The sequence below is a fragment of the Topomyia yanbarensis genome, chromosome 2 (genome assembly GCF_030247195.1).
Source record: "Topomyia yanbarensis strain Yona2022 chromosome 2, ASM3024719v1, whole genome shotgun sequence".
In the NCBI taxonomy this organism is placed as follows: Eukaryota; Metazoa; Arthropoda; class Insecta; order Diptera; family Culicidae; genus Topomyia; species Topomyia yanbarensis.
Genome location: NC_080671.1, coordinates 102,965,803 through 102,985,166, shown reverse-complemented (window position 1 = coordinate 102,985,166; position 19,364 = coordinate 102,965,803). Strand labels below are relative to the sequence as shown.

At 39.0% G+C, this 19,364-nt stretch overlaps 1 protein-coding gene across 1 annotated transcript in view; it reads right to left on the bottom strand.

The window, feature by feature from the left end:
- Positions 1-307: 307 nt before the first annotated feature.
- Positions 308-19,364, bottom strand: part of LOC131679043 (transcription factor mef2A) — a 297,358-nt gene continuing 278,301 nt past the window's right edge. The window contains exon 9 of the mRNA XM_058959580.1: positions 308-2,547. Within this exon, the coding sequence (XP_058815563.1) occupies positions 1,424-2,547 (1,124 nt within the window). The 3' untranslated portion in view covers positions 308-1,423. The remainder of the gene's footprint in view (positions 2,548-19,364) is intronic.

The window sequence follows — 19,364 nt, the reverse complement described above, 5'->3', positions numbered from 1 at the left end:
CGATCGTAGTCCATAATACGAACAGACAAACAAAATCATCGAACAGTGAAACGTCAAAAGTGAAGACAGAATAGACGAGTACGAGAGTTTAATAGAAAGCGAATCAAGTGACAAATGTAAATGAATCCCCACCGAGAAAAAGAATTCCACATAAAATAACAAATCGTGCGCATAAGATCCAATAATATTTTTTATATATTTATGTATTGTATAACATATATATATATATATATATATATATATATATATATATATATATATATATATATATATATATATATATATATATATATATATATATATATATATATATATATATTTTACCCACTGCTCAGTTAAGCTAACGCACCGAACCGTGTCAAATAAATGGGCAGATAAGGTTTTAGTCACTTTTTACATTCTAATGGCAACCATCGTCTACCAAAATTACTCCCAGAATAGGGAATTTCAGAGACCCATTTGTTTAGTGTTTAGTCTCATGGAGGTATCCAGTTGAATGCGGAATGATATGAAACTCTTTATTGAAGATGGAAATGTTAAAATAGATTGTTTTATCGACAATTGTAACATATTTGAGGTAGCACCATTAAAGCCTGGAGAAATGAATTCCATTTTGAACGCCACTCGAAAGATTTTATCCCTTCCATTGTGACGCTAACTCAAACCACATTAAGTACGTATGCAGCTCAAATTTTCACTTGCCAATTAGGGCAACCGAATCAGTAGCGACTGGCTCAATTAGCACGTTCCCTATGTTAATCGGAGATTTGTGCCTTGTGGGACGCCGAAAGCTGTTAAGAAGAACGTCTTCATTGCAAGTTTGAAAACACAAAATAGACCCATCCCAAGTAACAATTGAAGTTTTATAGTGTAATCTAAGATTTATGAGTGGCTATAAAACTACCATAAAACCTAGATTGTTACTAGGGATATGATCAGCATATTCATCAGAAATGTATCGGTTGCAGCGGGATCGAGATACCTTCAAAATACCGCATATCAACAAGGTTACCATGGACGACTTAAAGCTGAACCGCCACATATAAGTAGAAGAGTAAGTATGTATATCTCTGCTCTATGTTGCTTTCGACAAACAGTCATGGATAAAAAAAACTGTGTCATTCAGTGACAAAATATGGCGGAATGACACGGTATAGTACGTAACCCTTGCAGTTTTCACAAATCTTCTGTCGGTAGGGATAAATTAAATTATTATCGTCATAAAATTTCCAACCAGTGTTTCAAGTGATATAGTTGATCAAACTAACGTTCACATTTATTTTAACGATTGTCAAAAAATCCTCCATAGGACAAGCAATCCTCCATCCAGCCAGTTCTATCGCATCCCACAACAACTACGGTAGGTAACAAAACCAAAACAAGTCAACTACTGTGGGGCAAACTTCGAAGAACCAAAACAAGCCTAAACCAGATCTTGCAGGCTGCCAGTATTGGTACGGTCCTCTGTTGCCTCGGGCACAATTTCGGTACTGCTACGACCGCTGTCACTGTTGCTGGCACAAACACCCACCTTCCGTCGTTCCGCACCATCGCCATCATCGACGACGTTGTCGTCATGGTCGTGTTCATTGTTTTGGTCATTGTCGTTGTTGTGAGCGTGATCATCACCACCGTCACCACAACCATCGCTGTCACGTTTTCTACCGTCTCGATGGTGGTTAGTGTCGTCGTCATCGTCATTATCATTGTCGTCATCGTCGGGATCCCTGCCGGATAACCCATTACCGTAACAAGAGCTAACAGAAAACAAAATCTTCAGTTTGTTGGTTTTTGGAATCGGGGTTGGACCGTGGGTAAGATTGATCATCCCGAAATTTGATGACGAAAGCGAGGAGGAGTTCGAGGATGACACCGACGAGGACGAGAACGAAGACAGCAGACCGCCGATGATGGGCAGCGAATCGCGTCTCGCTTCCCCGCTACTGTTGTTCATTGGTGTACCATCCGTCGTGCCAGCAGCGGTCGGATCATTACTAATGCTACGAACAACCGGCTTGGTTGGACTCGTGAGCGGGCTTGCAGGGTTCGACCCTTTGCCGTTTGGCTGTTGCTGGGCACTCGGCCGCGACAATGGATTGAAAATATCACATTTATTGCTACTAACGCTAACACTGCTACTAGTACTAGGTTTATTGTTAGACTTACAGTTAGTGTTATTACTGTTATGAGCACTAAAGCTAAGGATCGCATTGGTCGACATTCGTCGCAGTTTGCTGTTGAGTTTGTGGGCGGCACTGGTGACCACCGCTTCCACCGCCGAAGCCGACTTTTTGATGGGTGATTTTGCGTTGGCCGGCGATTTCAACGGTTCGGAAGCTACGGCAGCCACCACCGACGACGGCCGGCTCGGACCGTCATCGTAGGGATTATGAAGATGATGACAGGGCTGCTGTTGTAGATGGGCGACGACGACGAGTTGCTTGTGGCCGTTGTTGTTGTCGGTACTAACGTTGTTGTTGTGGGTGGTTGTGGTGGTGGTGGTGGTTGCAATGCTGTGATGGTGACGAATGCTGTCGATAGCGGACCCTGTTGGTGGGTGGTAAGTTTTGCGTTAGTACTGGTCGGTTGGGCAGTACTGCAGGGATTTACTAGATTGATCAAGACCAGGAAATTATGAGCGTTGAGTTGAGTGCGGGATCACTAGAAGCTACTAGCAATGCATTATCGAATGGGCATGATTGGACAGCAAACATACAAGTGTGAGGAACGAGCTTTTTTAATGGAAGTTATGAAATTTAGTATCCAAAGATTAATGAAACAGTGACACCACACAGAAATGAATGATTATTATGGTTAATATGTCTAAATAACCAACCACCCATTACAAATAGCACAAAAAGGCACAAGCGTATTTTGCAGTCACGTCAAGTCTGGTCGGACATTTTCTATGCGGCGTGAAGGTGGGTTAGCCTGATTACGACTTGGGAAGAGTATCAAACACTTTTTTCTTTACTATAATCTGTCTCTATGGAACTCTGTCAATGGTCAATGTCGAAGAGCTTCTATGTCAAGTGATTTCAACAGAGTGGTAATGAAACAATTGTTAGTGGTTAGATAAAAAAAAACAATTTTAAAGATATCTTTGGTGGAATCTATGCTTAATTGCACAGAACAAAATTGTTTAAAACTGTCAACCAATCATACTGTGTGAACTCAGAAAACTACAGTAGCGGTTGATTTCAATGGCTGTAAGATTTGTTCATCAAAGTGCAGAATTCAGTGAGCGAGAAAGTATTTTTCGAAACACGAATCATTATTGCGTATGGAAATGTTGAGATACTCTCTGTGTAGATGAACGGTAATACAATCGAGGTACCATTATAAATAGCACTTCAATCAAAATTTAGTCGCCTTAAGCTTGACGAATACCGGTGTTTAAAGAACCTTGATAACCCCCCATTTTGTAGGTGTATGCGGGCAAACATGACGTCCAAACAAGAGCTGCAACGCTTTAAAAATTTTCTCAGGCGTCATGAAAATCCGAACTACTCACCGAGTTAGCAAAATCGTTAAAAGTGGCAAAATCAACCAACAACATTATAGAAGTAACCTACATCAAGGCAGACTTCAAACCACTTTCTAGGCAACCGAAAGGTGGGAGATTTTCACATTTTCAAGCGCATGACAGGTTGCTAAAATATCTGGTTTGGCAAGCTCTCTGTACAAGTGAAAAGCGATATTTTCACTGCACCGGAACCGTCAACCAGGTATCCTGCTATTAGAGAAAAAGACCAAGTAGTGATGTACAGCCAACAACGGGCATACGGTTCCCAAAGAAAAAAAACTTTCGCAATACATCAGAGCTGCGCCCAATCAGAAGTCATGGATCATAGTCAAGCGGAACCTGAAAATGACACAAGAAACTGTTGATAGCGAGAAGTAGTTTATCCCTCTGCTACCCAAATTTTTGTATCGTTGAAGTGACAACATACAATTCTGCATATTCGACAAGGTATTTCGGTAAATCGCCAAAAAGCGAGTTAGAACAGCGTAGGATTAAGGCAAACATGAAACTTAGCTGAACATGTTTTTCTGTTTCATGAACTAATTAAACTTCAAAAAGAAAAATTATTAAACTAATAATTCAAATCTGATTGAAGTAGTGACTGAAACGGAAGCAATCATGTGAAAAAAAATCCCCCAGAGACGAGATTCGAACCCGCAACCTTTGAGACTCCGGTCAAATGCACTATCCCTTATGTTGTCCCTGGGATATGATGACGTCCCAGTGGTATTTAGCGAGAAAATCAAATAGATCAAATGTGTTGGGTGGTAGCTACGGTTGTGTGTGATCTCGCTTTAGAGGCAGGGTACGATCACTGTCGCCAGTGCAATAATCATATGTTCTTTCTGGAAAATCAGTTCCCCGTAGGATACCACTAAAAAGTTTTAAACCCAAGCAACACTTGCAACATGTAATAATCGCGGTTTGTTGCATAACCATAAACTTTTGCTGGTGCGCTTTTTTAGTTGCTAAATCAGTTGAATAATGGTTTATGTACGCTTCTTTTCAACGAATTTTGTTGTAGAAACTGCTAGTCAACAAGCGGTGCTGCTTGGGAAAATTATTAGATGTTTTTTAATTTTTTTTAAGTATTTTATCAAATATTGATCATAGATCCCTTTAGGTACCTACTACCGTAAGTTTTACTACCAAATCTCATTTCGCATCGTTACAAAACTTAGAGAAATGTATTCCTGGTGTTTGTTTGTGTGGTGAGAATGCGGTTAGCTTACGCTACTCAATTCTTTCTGACGTTTGCTCATAATACTCACAATGTTCAAACCACGTATTAAACGTAATCGTATTGCCACGCGTCATCTCTGTAACTATATCGCGAAATTGTCTGAGCTCGAAAAACAGTTTACTATACTCCAAAAATCGAGATGTTAAGATAAAACGATTTGTGAACAACGGTTCGGCACGTCACAAGACGGTAGGTTTGAAGCGGTCAGTTCTTTTTTGAAATTTTTTATGACCGCATATAACGTATAGATTTTTCTACGAAAATAACATTTTTCGGGTGACTCAAGACGTTTCATAGAAAGTATTTTTCTATAGTAATTTATGTATGCTGGATTGATTTTAAACATTTTATATGAAGAACTTCACTACGTATTTGGGTGACTCAAAAATACTTATTTTGCCAAAAAGGTTTAATTTTTTTTACACAATTATTTGTGCACTGGGATCGATTTTGATATTAAAATATATTAAAAGTTAACTTTACTATTCATAAGGGTGGATTAAAAATAAGTGTTTTGACTTTAAACGTCAAATGAGTTTTCCAACAGTAACTACGGTACGCTGATTTTTAAATCTCAATATGATGCTTCAAAAATTATTATTTGTTTTAATGGATAACATGTTTTTGAATAATTTGAACTAAATTAAAAAATAGATTCACTAATTACGAAGGTGGAATATTTTTTTCGCACTCATTCAAAAAATATATTTTTAAACAACTTTTAATGACGCTAACTTCATATTGTTCATAAAACATAATTTAATAAAATTAATTATGGAATTTGCGTTTCAACTTATTCTCATCATCCGGCACCAACCTAGCGACAGGACAGCAATTTAATATGCATTTTTGGTTCTCTTATATAGAAACCCATATAGCTTTTTATTGAGTTCTTCGAGATCAGCAAATGTCTGTATGTGTGTGCATATTTATTTTTTATGTCACTATTTTTTCTCAGATATGGTTGAGCAAATTTACACAAGCTTAGTTCAAATGAACAGTAACACTCCAATAAGCTGCTATTGATCGGACATCCGGTTCCGGAGTTACGGATTGAAGAGAGCGGTTACACAGCAAATTCTCATATAAACTGATGCCCAAATGATGCAGTACATAATAAAATGTACGTAAAACTAGTTGGACTTGCGACTCCTTTTGCATTCTTGTATTCTTAAACATGAAGACAGCAATGAACTCATGTTGATTGAAATAATTATATATCATTTCTTTTTTGTTTTAATTATGTCATCGTAAAAGCAAGTTGCTCATCAGGTTCGTGTCAGTCGTGCGCTTGTATAATGATAATTATAAATCGCACAGATTTTGGGAAAAATAAATATTGACATCTTCAAACATCTTGAATTTTTTTATGTCATATATGAACAAATTTATTCGACAGGTATTTTTGGATTCCACTGAATTTTTCTATCACGAATATCGACAATTTAAATTCGGATCATTCGTAGAATTTCCTCAAATCAACTGTTACTTAAAATTCACTAGCTGGATTGTGCATTTAGCTATCTTTTTTGAAAAGGATCGTTCTATTTGAAGATTCTTCGGGATGATTTTTATTCATGAGCATAATAAAATGGAGGCCAGCGATTTCTCACGGAAGCATTTCTGTGACCTCATACACTACCAATCCAAAGAAACGATTTTGATTGACCAGTTTAGAAGTTATGTATGAAACCAGATACAACGAAAAATTCATTATTCGTCATTCAAATGACTCTTCTAACCAAAATATCATACTCGTACTACTAATGTCGGCTGGATTGTGTTCACAGAGCAAGGTACGTCTAAAGGGACCAACGAGCACCAACGGCGACACCACACACCACTTCTCTGCGGCGATGAAACGTTTAGCACAAAATATTAACACTCAGCCGGTTAAGTTCAACTGCGAGAGCGATCGACTACCGACGACAGCAATGTTGCAGCGTCAGTCCTGCGTTCGATCCGATCACAAATGTTGATAGCCGCTGGGTTACCTAGTTTTTCAACAGCAATAGTATTTATTTTATTTATTTTATTTTATTTATTTATAAATAAAATAAATAGTATTTATTATATATTTTTACTCGAGCAGACTTTCTCAAGACTACCCATATTTTTTCGATAATCAGTCTTTCTCGAGACTTTTTCTACTCAACCAGTCTTTTTCAGGAGTAAAACTTTTTTCAGGAATAATTCAGCCAGGGCACGACATAAAAATGTCATTTGGATTCCAAATGTATGATCTGTGGTGATAATTCACACACAAAAGACGCTTGTTCAGTGAAAGACACCACAGAAAGTTTCAAATGTGCTAATTGTAGCGAAAACTATTAGTCGGGTTTCGGGACATGTGTTATACGAGAAAAGATTAAAAATTTCCGTTCAAAGACACTACAAGAAAACAGGATTAAAAGTGTTAATCCGCTTCAAAATAGAAACACAACTTCTCTACCTATACAAGGATCTTATATCTCCGTCACACCATCCTACAATAGCGCGCCATCTTATGCTTCCTTGGCAAATAACACGGCCAAAAGAACGAACGCCTCCAATTACGTTTTCACATAACACTTCCGTTGCTCCAACCGATCTAGGTAGCGTTACTGAAGAGATTTTATTTCTTGCAGCAATCAATGTTTCAATTGATGATTGTAATGCTAAATTCTCACTCCATGTTTGAAGCATTTCGAACTATGTGGGAATTTTCTAACAAAATTGTAATGAATGTAAAGTTTAATAAAGAGTTCAAATAATCATTGAAATTTATAAAAATGGAACTCTCATTCATTAATGTGCATATAGCTGTCGTGACCGATTTTTTTAAACCAAATATTAAATTGAAGAGTAACTCTAATAGTGTTATTCATCGATTTGATCGGATTGTTGGATTCGGCGGAGGAATCGCAATAGCGGTTAATCGCAGAATCAAACATCGCGTCCTGCCGTCTCTTGACACCAAGGTGATCGAGAGTTTGAATATCGAAGTTGAAACCGATCTTGGCATCAATTTTATTACTGCAGCGTATAAACTAATTTCTTGAAAGGAGACTTACAAAAACTTACAAGAAATCGGCCGAAATTTGTCATAATCGGTGATTTTAACACTAAACACCGATAATGCTTCAACGGTAAACTACTTTTTAATAATTCCAGCTTTGCAGGACAGTTACCACATACTTCATACAAAAGAAGAAAAAGCTCGAAAACTTGCTCAGCAGTTTGAGAGCGTCCACAATTTTAAGCTCAACGTTGTGGGTCCAATTGAAAAAGAAGTCTTACAAAAATATGAAAATGTTTCAAATCAAGTATGGTCTCTAGATGAGATTGTTGAGACAAACTATATGATAAGATCAAATCTATCATGAAAAAGATACAAAATATGAAAGTTCCTGGTTATGACGGGCTGAATGATCACATGATCAAATGATCACACATGATTACCTGAAAAAATATAAAATGTCCACTAATGCGACAAAAACACAATTGATTGTGTTCCCGCATAAGCCGAGAGCTTATAGGCGATACCAGGTATGACGAAAAAGTCACTAATTGGCATTCGAGTAACCTTAATAACCCTCGCCTATCATCAAAACATTAACCTCGTAGTCGTGCAAGCAATGCCAGCCCGGTTGAGTTTCCAGCGCATTGGGTACGCCTCTACCTGCGAGAGGAAACCAACGAGCACCGACGCACGACACGATACACCACGTCACTACAGCGAGAGCGAGGGACATACAGGGAGAAAAGCACAAAGCAAAATGTCTACACTCAACACGGCATAGTGGTCACGAATGACGCGATCTACCCATACGGAAAGATCCACACAAAGCAAAATGCAAACATCTACCGAAGTGCCCCTGCGTGGGTGTGGGCAGACAGCGTGTACGAATTGCTTAATTGCAAGGCAATAGGTGATGTTGAATGCAATGTATGCATTGTGTGGATTGTATTCTTGCCTAGTTAAGTATTGTTGTCAAGTTAGCAATGCTAAAATGGAATATAGTGCTTTGAATTGGTAGCCCATGTGACGTAACAGAACATTTTTGATTGTCCCATTCCCAAGTTACAGTTTGTTAAGAAAATTCGATGGTCACAAAAATGTTCACCTGGAAGATTTCTATTTAAATCTCATGGAAACTCGGGTTTTATAATTTGGAGTTCCGTTTCAAATTTTTCAAAAACTTCTGTATGAATTTTAGGAACGATAAACTCTCGATAACGTTTGGCTTTGTTCGGCTCCCTAGTTCGTTGGAAAAAATCGACAGATAAAATGTTGTTAAAGTCCAAAAGAAAATATTTAAAAAAAATGTCTCCAAACAATTCTTTTCCAAAACTTTTAATTGTCATTAAAAAGAATTGTTTTTCGGAACTTACTTTCTGCTTTGACATTAGATCTAACCATTTCAAGTATTTTGAAATTTTTTTCAAATTCTCAAATCCTTGGAATAAAAAGATTCTTCAGATACGAGTATTCTTCCTTTCATAAAGTCAGTGAAAAGTTAGCTCAATATCATAAATAAACAAACGAACAAAAATTAAGCAAGTACAAAAAGATCAATATGATTACAAAAAAAATCAGGAATGTAATTTTTAACTATAACGTGATAGTCTTAAGAAAACTTTGTAACATATTATGTAAAACAGACGAAATTGTTGCGTTAAAAGATGGGAGTATTACTTTGAACTAGTTTGATTTTCTAACGGGCAAAACTAGGAAACTCTGTAAAGGAATATCAAAGTATATTCATTCTCATAATTTCTGAGATTGGCGTGATAATAAATGAATGCTATGCCATTAGCGCCCTCATGTGGCCAAATTTCAATTTTGTTATAGAGACACGAAAGCATTTTAAATGCTCTACAACTTCGTAGAACCTCAGATTACGCTATCTATTACCATTGCACAGATAGGCGTATTACCAAATACAAATAATATTGTATTTGGTCCCAAGCAACATTTGCAACATGTAATGGCCGCGGTTTGTTGCATAACCATAAAGTTTTGCTGATGCGCTTTTTCAGTTGCTAAATCAGTTGAATAATAGTTTATGTAGGCTTCTTTTCAACAAGTTTTCTTGTAGAAACCGCTAATCAATAAGCGGTGCTGCGCGGGGTATTACCATAAATTAGTTTTACTCACTGGTGCCACAATGCGGTCAAATTTGGCATTTTACAAATGAGAAAAGAAATTGTTTACAGCTACAACTTCTAAGAACACCAAAACGCTCTATGTCTCACCGTTGTACACATAGGAGTATTCTTTTTAAATTGCTTGGCTCAATATCGCTCCATGCGGGAAAAATCTGAAACTTTCAAGTGAAAACTGAAAGAACAGTCACTATCAGGCTTGCGAAATGCTAACATTTATTGCGACTGGCACCTAAGACAACACAGTCACAGCCAGCGGCGAGCTCAGCTGCCGAGCGCTGCTATAGCCGTTCAGTATCTGAATGAGTGCTGTGTGTTGCCGTGAGAGGTATGACACACGCAAATGAATTTGGGTACAGTCACTTCGTAGCACTCATGTACAGAGGCCGAAGGTTTGGCTATTTCTGAGTGGCGATGTACAGTAATGTGCTCAGAGGGTAAAGTCAGGTGCTTCGGGAATGTTACGAGTTCGAGATGTTGTGACTGCCGCATATCTCAGCTGTTTTGCCGTGTATAACCGTGATGTCATAACATTTTTCTCCCGACAGCTGGGAGGGAATGTATTGGGCAATATAGAAAGAGGAACTGTGCCAAAATAGAGTCGGAGAATGATCAGCTATTATTTATTTTTTGTTGGCGATGTACAATTTGATTGTTTAAGGGGGTTGACAATAATATAAGATTATTTTCTTAACCGGTATGTATCCAACATAAAACACCTTCAACAGGCCGACGAGGGTACCTGGGTACCCACAAATTAAAATGCTCATAACTATGGCTTTCTTTAACCGATTTGGACACTTTTAGATATTTTGGATTGAGGAACTCGTCCACTTTTTGATTCAGTAAAATTGAACCGGATGAATGGACCTGATTCTTGGTAATCCGGATGTTCCGGAGTAATGTTCCAGTACTAGGGCATGATTTGTAAATTTTGTTAATGTCCTAGCAATAGGAGTATCAAAACTCTTCAAATTGTCTCGGAAGTCTTCTATTTATTGTTAGAGGACCATATAGCAATTTGACCTCGGAATGGCCACTCACGGCCCCACGGGAAACTGCTCCGGAATGTCCGTTACAGGGTCTAATCACCAAATGGTTCCAAAATCACGAGATACAACCTACTGAAGCAATCCCATGAATTTTGATACTCACATTTCCAGAATTCCATTGTAATTCACAAACAGTATCCCAGAACTGGAACATGCTTCCGAGGGAGAGGGCGTCAATTTTGGGCAATTTTTGCGTTTCGTTATTTATGAATGGTCTCCAAGTCGTGTGAATTTGAGGAATGATTTAATTTTCCATCTACTTAGTTCACTGCTGTGCAATGTTGCTATAATCTTTTCGCATTATTTTGTATAAATTACAGTTAAGGGTTTTTACTTATTTTTCTATCGTATGATTGCTCTGTTATTTATATTGAGATGAGAGTTAAATCAGTTGTACAAATGAGGTGATGAACCCATTTTCAGTACATTCTTATCTAAACTCTACCCATTTGAAACCGTTGGTTATCATCTTTATTTCACATATTATCTCAAATGGGGTGCTCGTTCAAGTTACCATTTCGCTTAAACACTTGTATTCGATAATTAACAAGCAACTTTTGTTACTTATATCTTTCTTATTAATTCATACTAAGTAAAGGGATGAATACCAAAATATACGAATTCCATTGATCGTTAATTGGTACGAAATATTGCCAAAAATCCTTTATAATGCACTCTCGTTAAAACCAACCTACTGCAAATTATGTATAAAATTTATAAATCCGCAAACAACCTATCAAAACAACAGTAGATGGTCATAGCAAAAACACCGAATTGTATTTTATTTCTCTTTAAAATACTCATTAATCGTCATAAACTGTTTTTCGACAATTTAGTTTTTTTGTTGGAGACGGACCACTGCGACCAACATTTAGATCTATTGTGGTATGCCCATTCCTTAATCAAAGTGTACTATCAACTATGACATATTACTATTGATGAATGATTGTCTTTATTGAAATACACAGTTTTCCCAGCTAGGCATTACACTTCGGATGAAGTTTATTACCTGTTTGGCATTTGCAGTCCAAATATCAAAAGGCTCCAGTGTTCTTTTATCGAGGACTATAAGTCTGCGTTTCATAAGTACACTGCATGCGCAGAGAAAATGCTGTGATGTTTGACTTTCCGATCCGCATGAATCGTTTGTAATTTTACCAATCTTCATAAGATGATATTTACTCGGACAGTGTCCGGTAAGTAGTCCTGTCATGATGAATAATTCTTTTTTTTTATTTTAGGGGGAGAGGGCGTTGGGGTAAGGGTTTCAGCATGAAAAAACACTTTTTTTGTGAAATTTTTTTAGAACTTTTCGTAAAGCGAATTGATCAAAACTTTTGTACATTATAGTGTACTATTTCAATAACATGCTGTAATTTTTCTATGCGAAATATCGACAAACGACTCGGTGACGAAGCTTTTTTGTAGAACGTCTCTGAAAAAAAACATGATTTGCGGTCTTACTTGCCATTCAAAAACTACTTAACCGATTTCTTTCAAAGACATTCTAGGTAAAAAATACCTAACCCTTACGTTGAGTTTTGAAGGTATTTTTTTGATTAGGGCGGAATTTTTCGTCAAAAATAGAAATTTTTATTTAAAACTAGCTAATACCCATCGCGCATAGCTGCGACTTTCAACGAAATAGGAGGAAAACACAATTTGTTCCCAAACGCCATCTGGCGGGCAGATAATCCCCATTCAATAGCACACAAACACGCTCCACAACAAATGCCTACTATGTATGAATTTTTATGGCGTTTGTTATTGTTATTGCGTTGAGACCAGCAATTAAAAACGTTTTTCTAATAGATAAATTTCATGCATATCGATATCTCGAGCAGACTGAAATTCATTTCAATAATATTTTCTTATTTTCAAAACATGATAAAATCACGAAAGATCACGGAGTATAGGAGTATTCCTCGTACCTTAACTTCAATAAATAAATATTTTGATATTTTCAATCAAAATTTCTGCATAAAGGAACTTTTTCCCAAATGAACGATGTTTTGAGCTGTAAAATTTGCTTTAAAAAACTCTTATCCTCAAAATAAAAACTTATGCATAAAAAAATTCGCTTAAGTACGAGAATAACTAATTACGAACAATTACGGAAAAAATGAAGAAGATCAGTTATCTATTTTTTGGCAATCGTAATTATGGAAAAATTATTTAGGAGAAAAAAGGTTTCAAGTAATCGCTGCTCATGGTAAGCGAAATGCGCTTCAAATCGCTGTAACTTTAGAACCTCCATGAATTTTTAAAAAATATTCTCAAGGCGGTGTACTTTCAAATAGATTTTTTTTCAATTCTATGAATATAAAATAGATATATAACATAGTTCCGAACTCTTTCACCACTGGGTTAGTTTCTTTATACAATATCGTGCAAATTACAAGTCGAAACTAACTACCATGTGATGTAACAGTCCTTGCTGATGATTAAAATTTATTTTGAAAATTTTACTATGATTGAGCTCTTTCGGAAAAATTATGGTGAAATTTAACGTTACTTTCGGCATTTTAATCCATTCAAAGATATAAAGGAAAGATCCCATCTTACTGTTAGATACAATAAAGCGGTTCTTGGTAGGTGCACTTGCAAATAAATCGTAAAGTTTTAAAATTAAATTTTCTCTCCCTCCCCTTTTTGTATATCAGTAATCACATGATTGAACAGCGAACACCCATAAACATTCGGTAAACGGGTCTAAGCAACATGCAAAGTAACACTAATAAACCAAGTGAACAGGATACTAAAGTACTGTTCGCTTACATGAGCTCCAGAGACAGAAAGCGAAAATAAAAGAAACGAAAATTTCCGCCGCACAGCGAAGCGATGATGTAGCATGTGTTTGTTGTGATTTGGTGAGCGCCGACAGGCAAAACTAATCCCAACGCATAGCGTAAACTGAACTGTCGTCCTCATTGGTGACAGCATGGGGAAAGAGTAGCTGTTTACCACAACGGGTCTATCTCGGACTCGGGAGAAAAAGACAGCTTACAGAACAGAACGAACATAACATTCCCGAATGGAAATGTTATGAGATCCATGACATTTCCAGTCGCTGCTGCTACAGTACTGGGCAGTCGGCGGCTGCCGCCAGTTGTGTTGTATGGCTGTCTGCTCATTCGTGTCGTTCTCCGGTACATTTCGCAAGCCTGGTCACTATGCTTTATTTCTCTTAAGTGAATAAAAATTTCCGTGAAAACTATTTTTTCTTCATTATGGAGAAAATTGTTTAAACCATCTTTACCCGTGAAAAGAACAAAACATATAACTAAATTTATTATGGAATTTACATTTCGACTTCGTCTCATCAGAATCCGACACTAACTTAGTGACAGTCTGCGAACCCCAGGTTGAGAATCACTGATAGTACATATTGCGTTGACTTGCTAAGCCAAAGCAGGTTTCGATTTTATTAATTCTCATCAGCTTAATTAGAATTCCTTTTCTTGCGGGACATCACGCATAACTAGGGACTGGCTTGTTTGAGCTTGAGCTTGTGCGACCACCCCTGGCTGCTACTCCGTTATCGATCTGGACTAGCGGAAGTTGCCCAGGGAATCAGTAGATAATTATGCTTGGGAGTAGCGAAACATCTTCCAATGTGCAACTCCTGGTAATCCGAAAGTGTTTATTGATAAATAACGGCGCCGACCAGGGCCGAACGTAGATCGCGGAATGGTTAGTCCGATACTTGCTTTTGCTAGAGGCCGCATATGCTATTGCGCACTCCATCAGTATCACGAGAGGAGGATATTTGTTAGTAAGTATAGAAGTTGGATTCTACTTCTTCATTACCGACGCCAGAGAGGTGTCTCCACTATCTGGACTAGATATCGATTCATCAACTCGTGGACCGGAGATCAATGGCTTTATTTCCCTTCCTAAGGAAGACATGACCACAGATTTTTCACCTCAGAAAAATTTCAAAGATCTCTGCTGGAATTGAATCCAGGCCAAGTGGAATGAGTGACGGTCACGCTTACCACTCAACCACCGGCGCCGTCATCACGCATGACTAGAGACTTGCTCAGGAACACAAATCGTGTATTCGTTTTTTGGACCTAACATCAATCCGACGCTACCTTTGTGTCTAAGTTAGTGCCGGATTCTGATGAGACGAAGTCGAAACGCAAATTTCATGGATGCCCACTCATTCTTCTACAACTTTGAGGCACAACATAACTTTCTATTTTTCGTCATTTCAGAGATATACGAGTTGTCTCTAACGTTGCCCTACCCTTGGGCGTGGTTCACATAAATGAGAAGAGCGGAATATGCTCTTTGCGAATGTTAAACAACAGTATCCAAATTTAAACGTTAATAACTATTTAACGGTTGGTTGGATTGTCCTGCAGTCCTTGACAAAGTTGTTCGCCATATTTTCCAAAGCTGAACTTCTTCCTAAATCCGTGTTCAGTTGTTCACAACGGCATCTAGCGGCAATTTTGTGAACGGCGAGTGCTTCCCCATGCATTTTGTCCAAAAATTCCATACAAACTTAAAGATCTGTGGGGGAGGGGTTAGGGTTAACCGATTTCGTCCAAATTTGGACAGTGTCACTTTTTCATGAACAGCGTCGTTGGTGCAGGTTGCAATTTTTTTAATATTTAATGTTTATATTTTTTAATATAAAGAGGGTATGAGATGGGACCAACATCATCACATTAAAAACAAGCTATATGTTTTCAGAATCCAACCTTAGCACATAGTGCGACTTTTTTGTTACGCGCTGTCATGGATAGTTCACGGTAAAGATTTTTGAAATAACAAGAAAAGTGTGCTAAATAAATGCGCCATATTGTGTGTAGTATTATCACAATCCTTTGTAACAAGAACGCTCGAACTTCGGGGTCGGAAGGGGTAGTAGAGACCAGGAGCCAACAGATTAAGATTGAACAGAGAATGGGCAAAAATCAAAAACGAAAAAAGCAGTTTTTTCCATGGTGTGTTAGATCTTCATAAAAATCAACCAGCAGTACTGTAACAACATTCTACATAAGCTGATTGATTTTTATGAAGACCTAACACACGGTATGGAAAAAACTGCTTTTTTCGTTTTCGATTTGTGCCCATTCTCTTTCCAACCTTAAGAGCGTTTCTCAGACAGCATTGCACCAGTACGTCAGTTTGTCAAAAATGGCTTTCATGTCAAATTAAATTCGTTTTCTTTTGTAGCGACCTTATACATTCATATAAAGATAAGATGATTAATCAGAATTTCTCTTCTTGCTGGACATCAATGGTTTGCTTGTGAACACGAGTAGTGTTCTTTTTTAAATTTAGCGTATATCTAAGTGCCCACGTCGCACAGTGGGACGGAATCAAAAAGTTGGTCTATTTCGCAAAAAGGTGTGTTTTGAAAGCATCAACAACTTTTTAGAATAACGAGAAACTGTAAAAAATCAAATAATAAAGTTACAATGAAAAAAACACTTTTTAAGGGGGTATTCCGACATGTACTTCAATTTCACCCAATAACTTTTTTCGCTTAACAGATAGCCATATCGCTACTTCAACAAAGTTTCATAAAATCATTTCGTCTACAAACTTTCCATACATGACTATCAATTTTGGCAAAGTTATTTTTTTATCTGCGTATATACCCCCTTAAATAAAATTTTTCCAACATTATATTAAACTACTTAAAAAATGAAGAAACCTTTCCGAAGACATCAAAGTGCCATAACCAATAGTTTCGTCGCAAATATCAAAGTCCGGCTTTTTTTGATTCCGTCCCACTGTGCGTCGGCCTACTAAATACTGATGAGATGAAGTCACAACGCAAATCGATGATTTACTAGCCTTTTCAAATAAGTTAAGCAACCGTTTTGAACTCATCCTTCACCATTTGATTGAGTAAAATAATACATGAACCAATTGAGATGGAAATTTGGTTTCTTCAGTAACGTTACTTAAAAATTGAAAATTATTGGTTTACAATTTTGTAGAGCATTGTGCTAGTCTATCTGAAAAGTTGTCTCATAGGGACTCCCAAATTTAAAGAATATTATATGATCAGCTGATGACTTCCCGGGCCCCGTGGTGGTGGAGGAACGCTATGTGGGAAGCTGAGCTACAAGCAACCGGGCGGGTCATAGGTGGTGGATAATGCTTAGTCGCGATAGCAACTAGTTGTGATTCGCGACCCGAACCTGTAGCGGGGGCTGATTGCGGGTGTGGTAGGACGAGGTAGTGGGCTCTACACGTTCTAGGCCTAAATACCACATGCCCTAAAGCAGCCCTGACAAGGCGAGCCAGCGCCGCCTTTAAATAAGCGCTTAGCCCAAATCTCTCTCTCTCTCTTCCCGTGATCCTTCAGCGTTACTGTAAGGTTGGCCATAAATGGGCTCAGCGCCCACCCGCAGACGAATGAGAACGGCCTAAGCCGAATCGATTTTGCCACCTCCAAGAACATGGTCATAAGGAGCACCTTCCTCCAGCACCGCCTCCTGCGCTGATACACCTGGAGATCACCGCAACAAACAGAGACGCAAATTGATCATGTTCTAATTGATGGATGGCACTGGGACATTATCGACGTAAGGACCTATCGGGGCGCTAACATCAACTCGGACCACTATCTGGTGATGGTTAAAGTGCGTCCAAAACTATCCGTAGTGAACAGTGTAAGATACCGGCGCCCGCCGCGATATAACCTGGACCGACTGAGGGAAACCAACGTCGCGACAACGTACGCGCATCATCTTGAAGCAGCGCTGCCACCGGAGGAGGAGCTCGTCGATGCTCCCTTTGAGGACTGCTGGACCAGGACTAAAGCAGCCATAAGCAGCGCTGCGGAGAGCGTCCTGGGATACGTACAGAGGTGTCGACGGAACGATTGATTCGATGGCGAGTGCCAAGAGATATTGGACGAGAAGAATGCAGTACGCGCAGCGATGTTGCTTCAAGCCACTCGTCAAAACGTGGAGTCATATCGACGGAAGCGAAAACAGCAGACTCGTCTTTTCCAGGACAAAAAGCGCCACCTGGAAGAGTCTGAGAGAGAGGAGATGGAGCTGCTGTATCGCTCTCAGGAAACGCGGGCGTTCTTCAAGAAGCTGAATGGCTCTCGCAACGTTTGTGTGCCGCGGGCCGAAATGTATAGAGACAAGGAAGGTGGCATCTTGACGGACGAACGTGAGGTGGTCGAAAGGTGGAGGCAGTACTACAATGAACATCTGAATGGTTGTTGTTGTTGTTGTTTATTAACGACACTTTACACCAAACGGTGCATTCGTGTCGGAAGAAAATTAGTTTCCAAAATCCTATCAACATTATAAAACAATTTACAATTCATCATTTTTCACATTCGTTTATACAAATTAGTTTCCTTGAGGAAGCTTAGCAGTTTGTCTTCGGTGTTCGTGTCGTTACCTAAAGCCACTCGTAGGCTCGCCGAATCGATGTTGTGCATCCTTCTAGTATCTAGTATCGTCGTGCGTCAATCGGGTATGCCCTATTCGCAACCGGGTGAGCACTCGTTGGCCAGCCGAACTCTCGCGGTTAGTCCACTTTACCGTATCGAATTTTATTTCGTGAAGCTTCACTTCAGTGGATGCAGACCATCGTCGGTACCAGTGATTTCGGATAGCTGATTTTACCTGATTCTTGGCGTCTGCTCCCGGAATGGCTATTTGCAAAGGGGCATTACCCCTGGCTTCTCCGGCGAGGCGGTCTGCCTCTTCATTCCCGCGAATTCCAGCGTGTCCTGGAATCCAGCAGAGATTGATTGGACGATGTCGTATCATGGTTTCAATCTCCTGGATCCACGGATGCTGGGACGTGCCAGCTTCAATTGCCGATAAACAACTGGCTGAGTCTGTCATTATTAGCAGATCGTTGGAAATGTAGTACGAAGTTACCGCTGTTTTAATTGCAAACGCCTCGGCCGAGAACACGCTGCACTGTGGCGGAAGACCAATCGACTGCTGGAGATGTTCTCCAAACATTCCCGCGCCTACTGCGTCGTCGTCTTTCGATCCGTCGGTATACACAACCGTTGAGTTGCTGAAGCGAGCATTCAAGAGTTCCTGAACGACAGGACGGACCACGTCAGAGGGATCTCCGGCATTCACACATCTTTTAATATCCCACACGACGTGGGGCTTGGGCTCGTACCACTTTCGGGTCGCTAGTCGCGTTCGAGTACAAATATTTGGTAGGGGCATTCCGATCACCTCTGACAGTTCTTCGGAAGCTCGACGTACTAGTGGGAGATCCGCATTATCTCTGCTTTTTTCCAACAAACGGATGGACAATCGGGTTATGCTTTGGAGAATGAGGAGATCAAATGGTAAGGTGTCTGCTTCGACCATGATGGCTAAGATCGGACTTGTAACGAATACACCAAATCTTACCATCCTGTTGTAGGTGGGCGCGA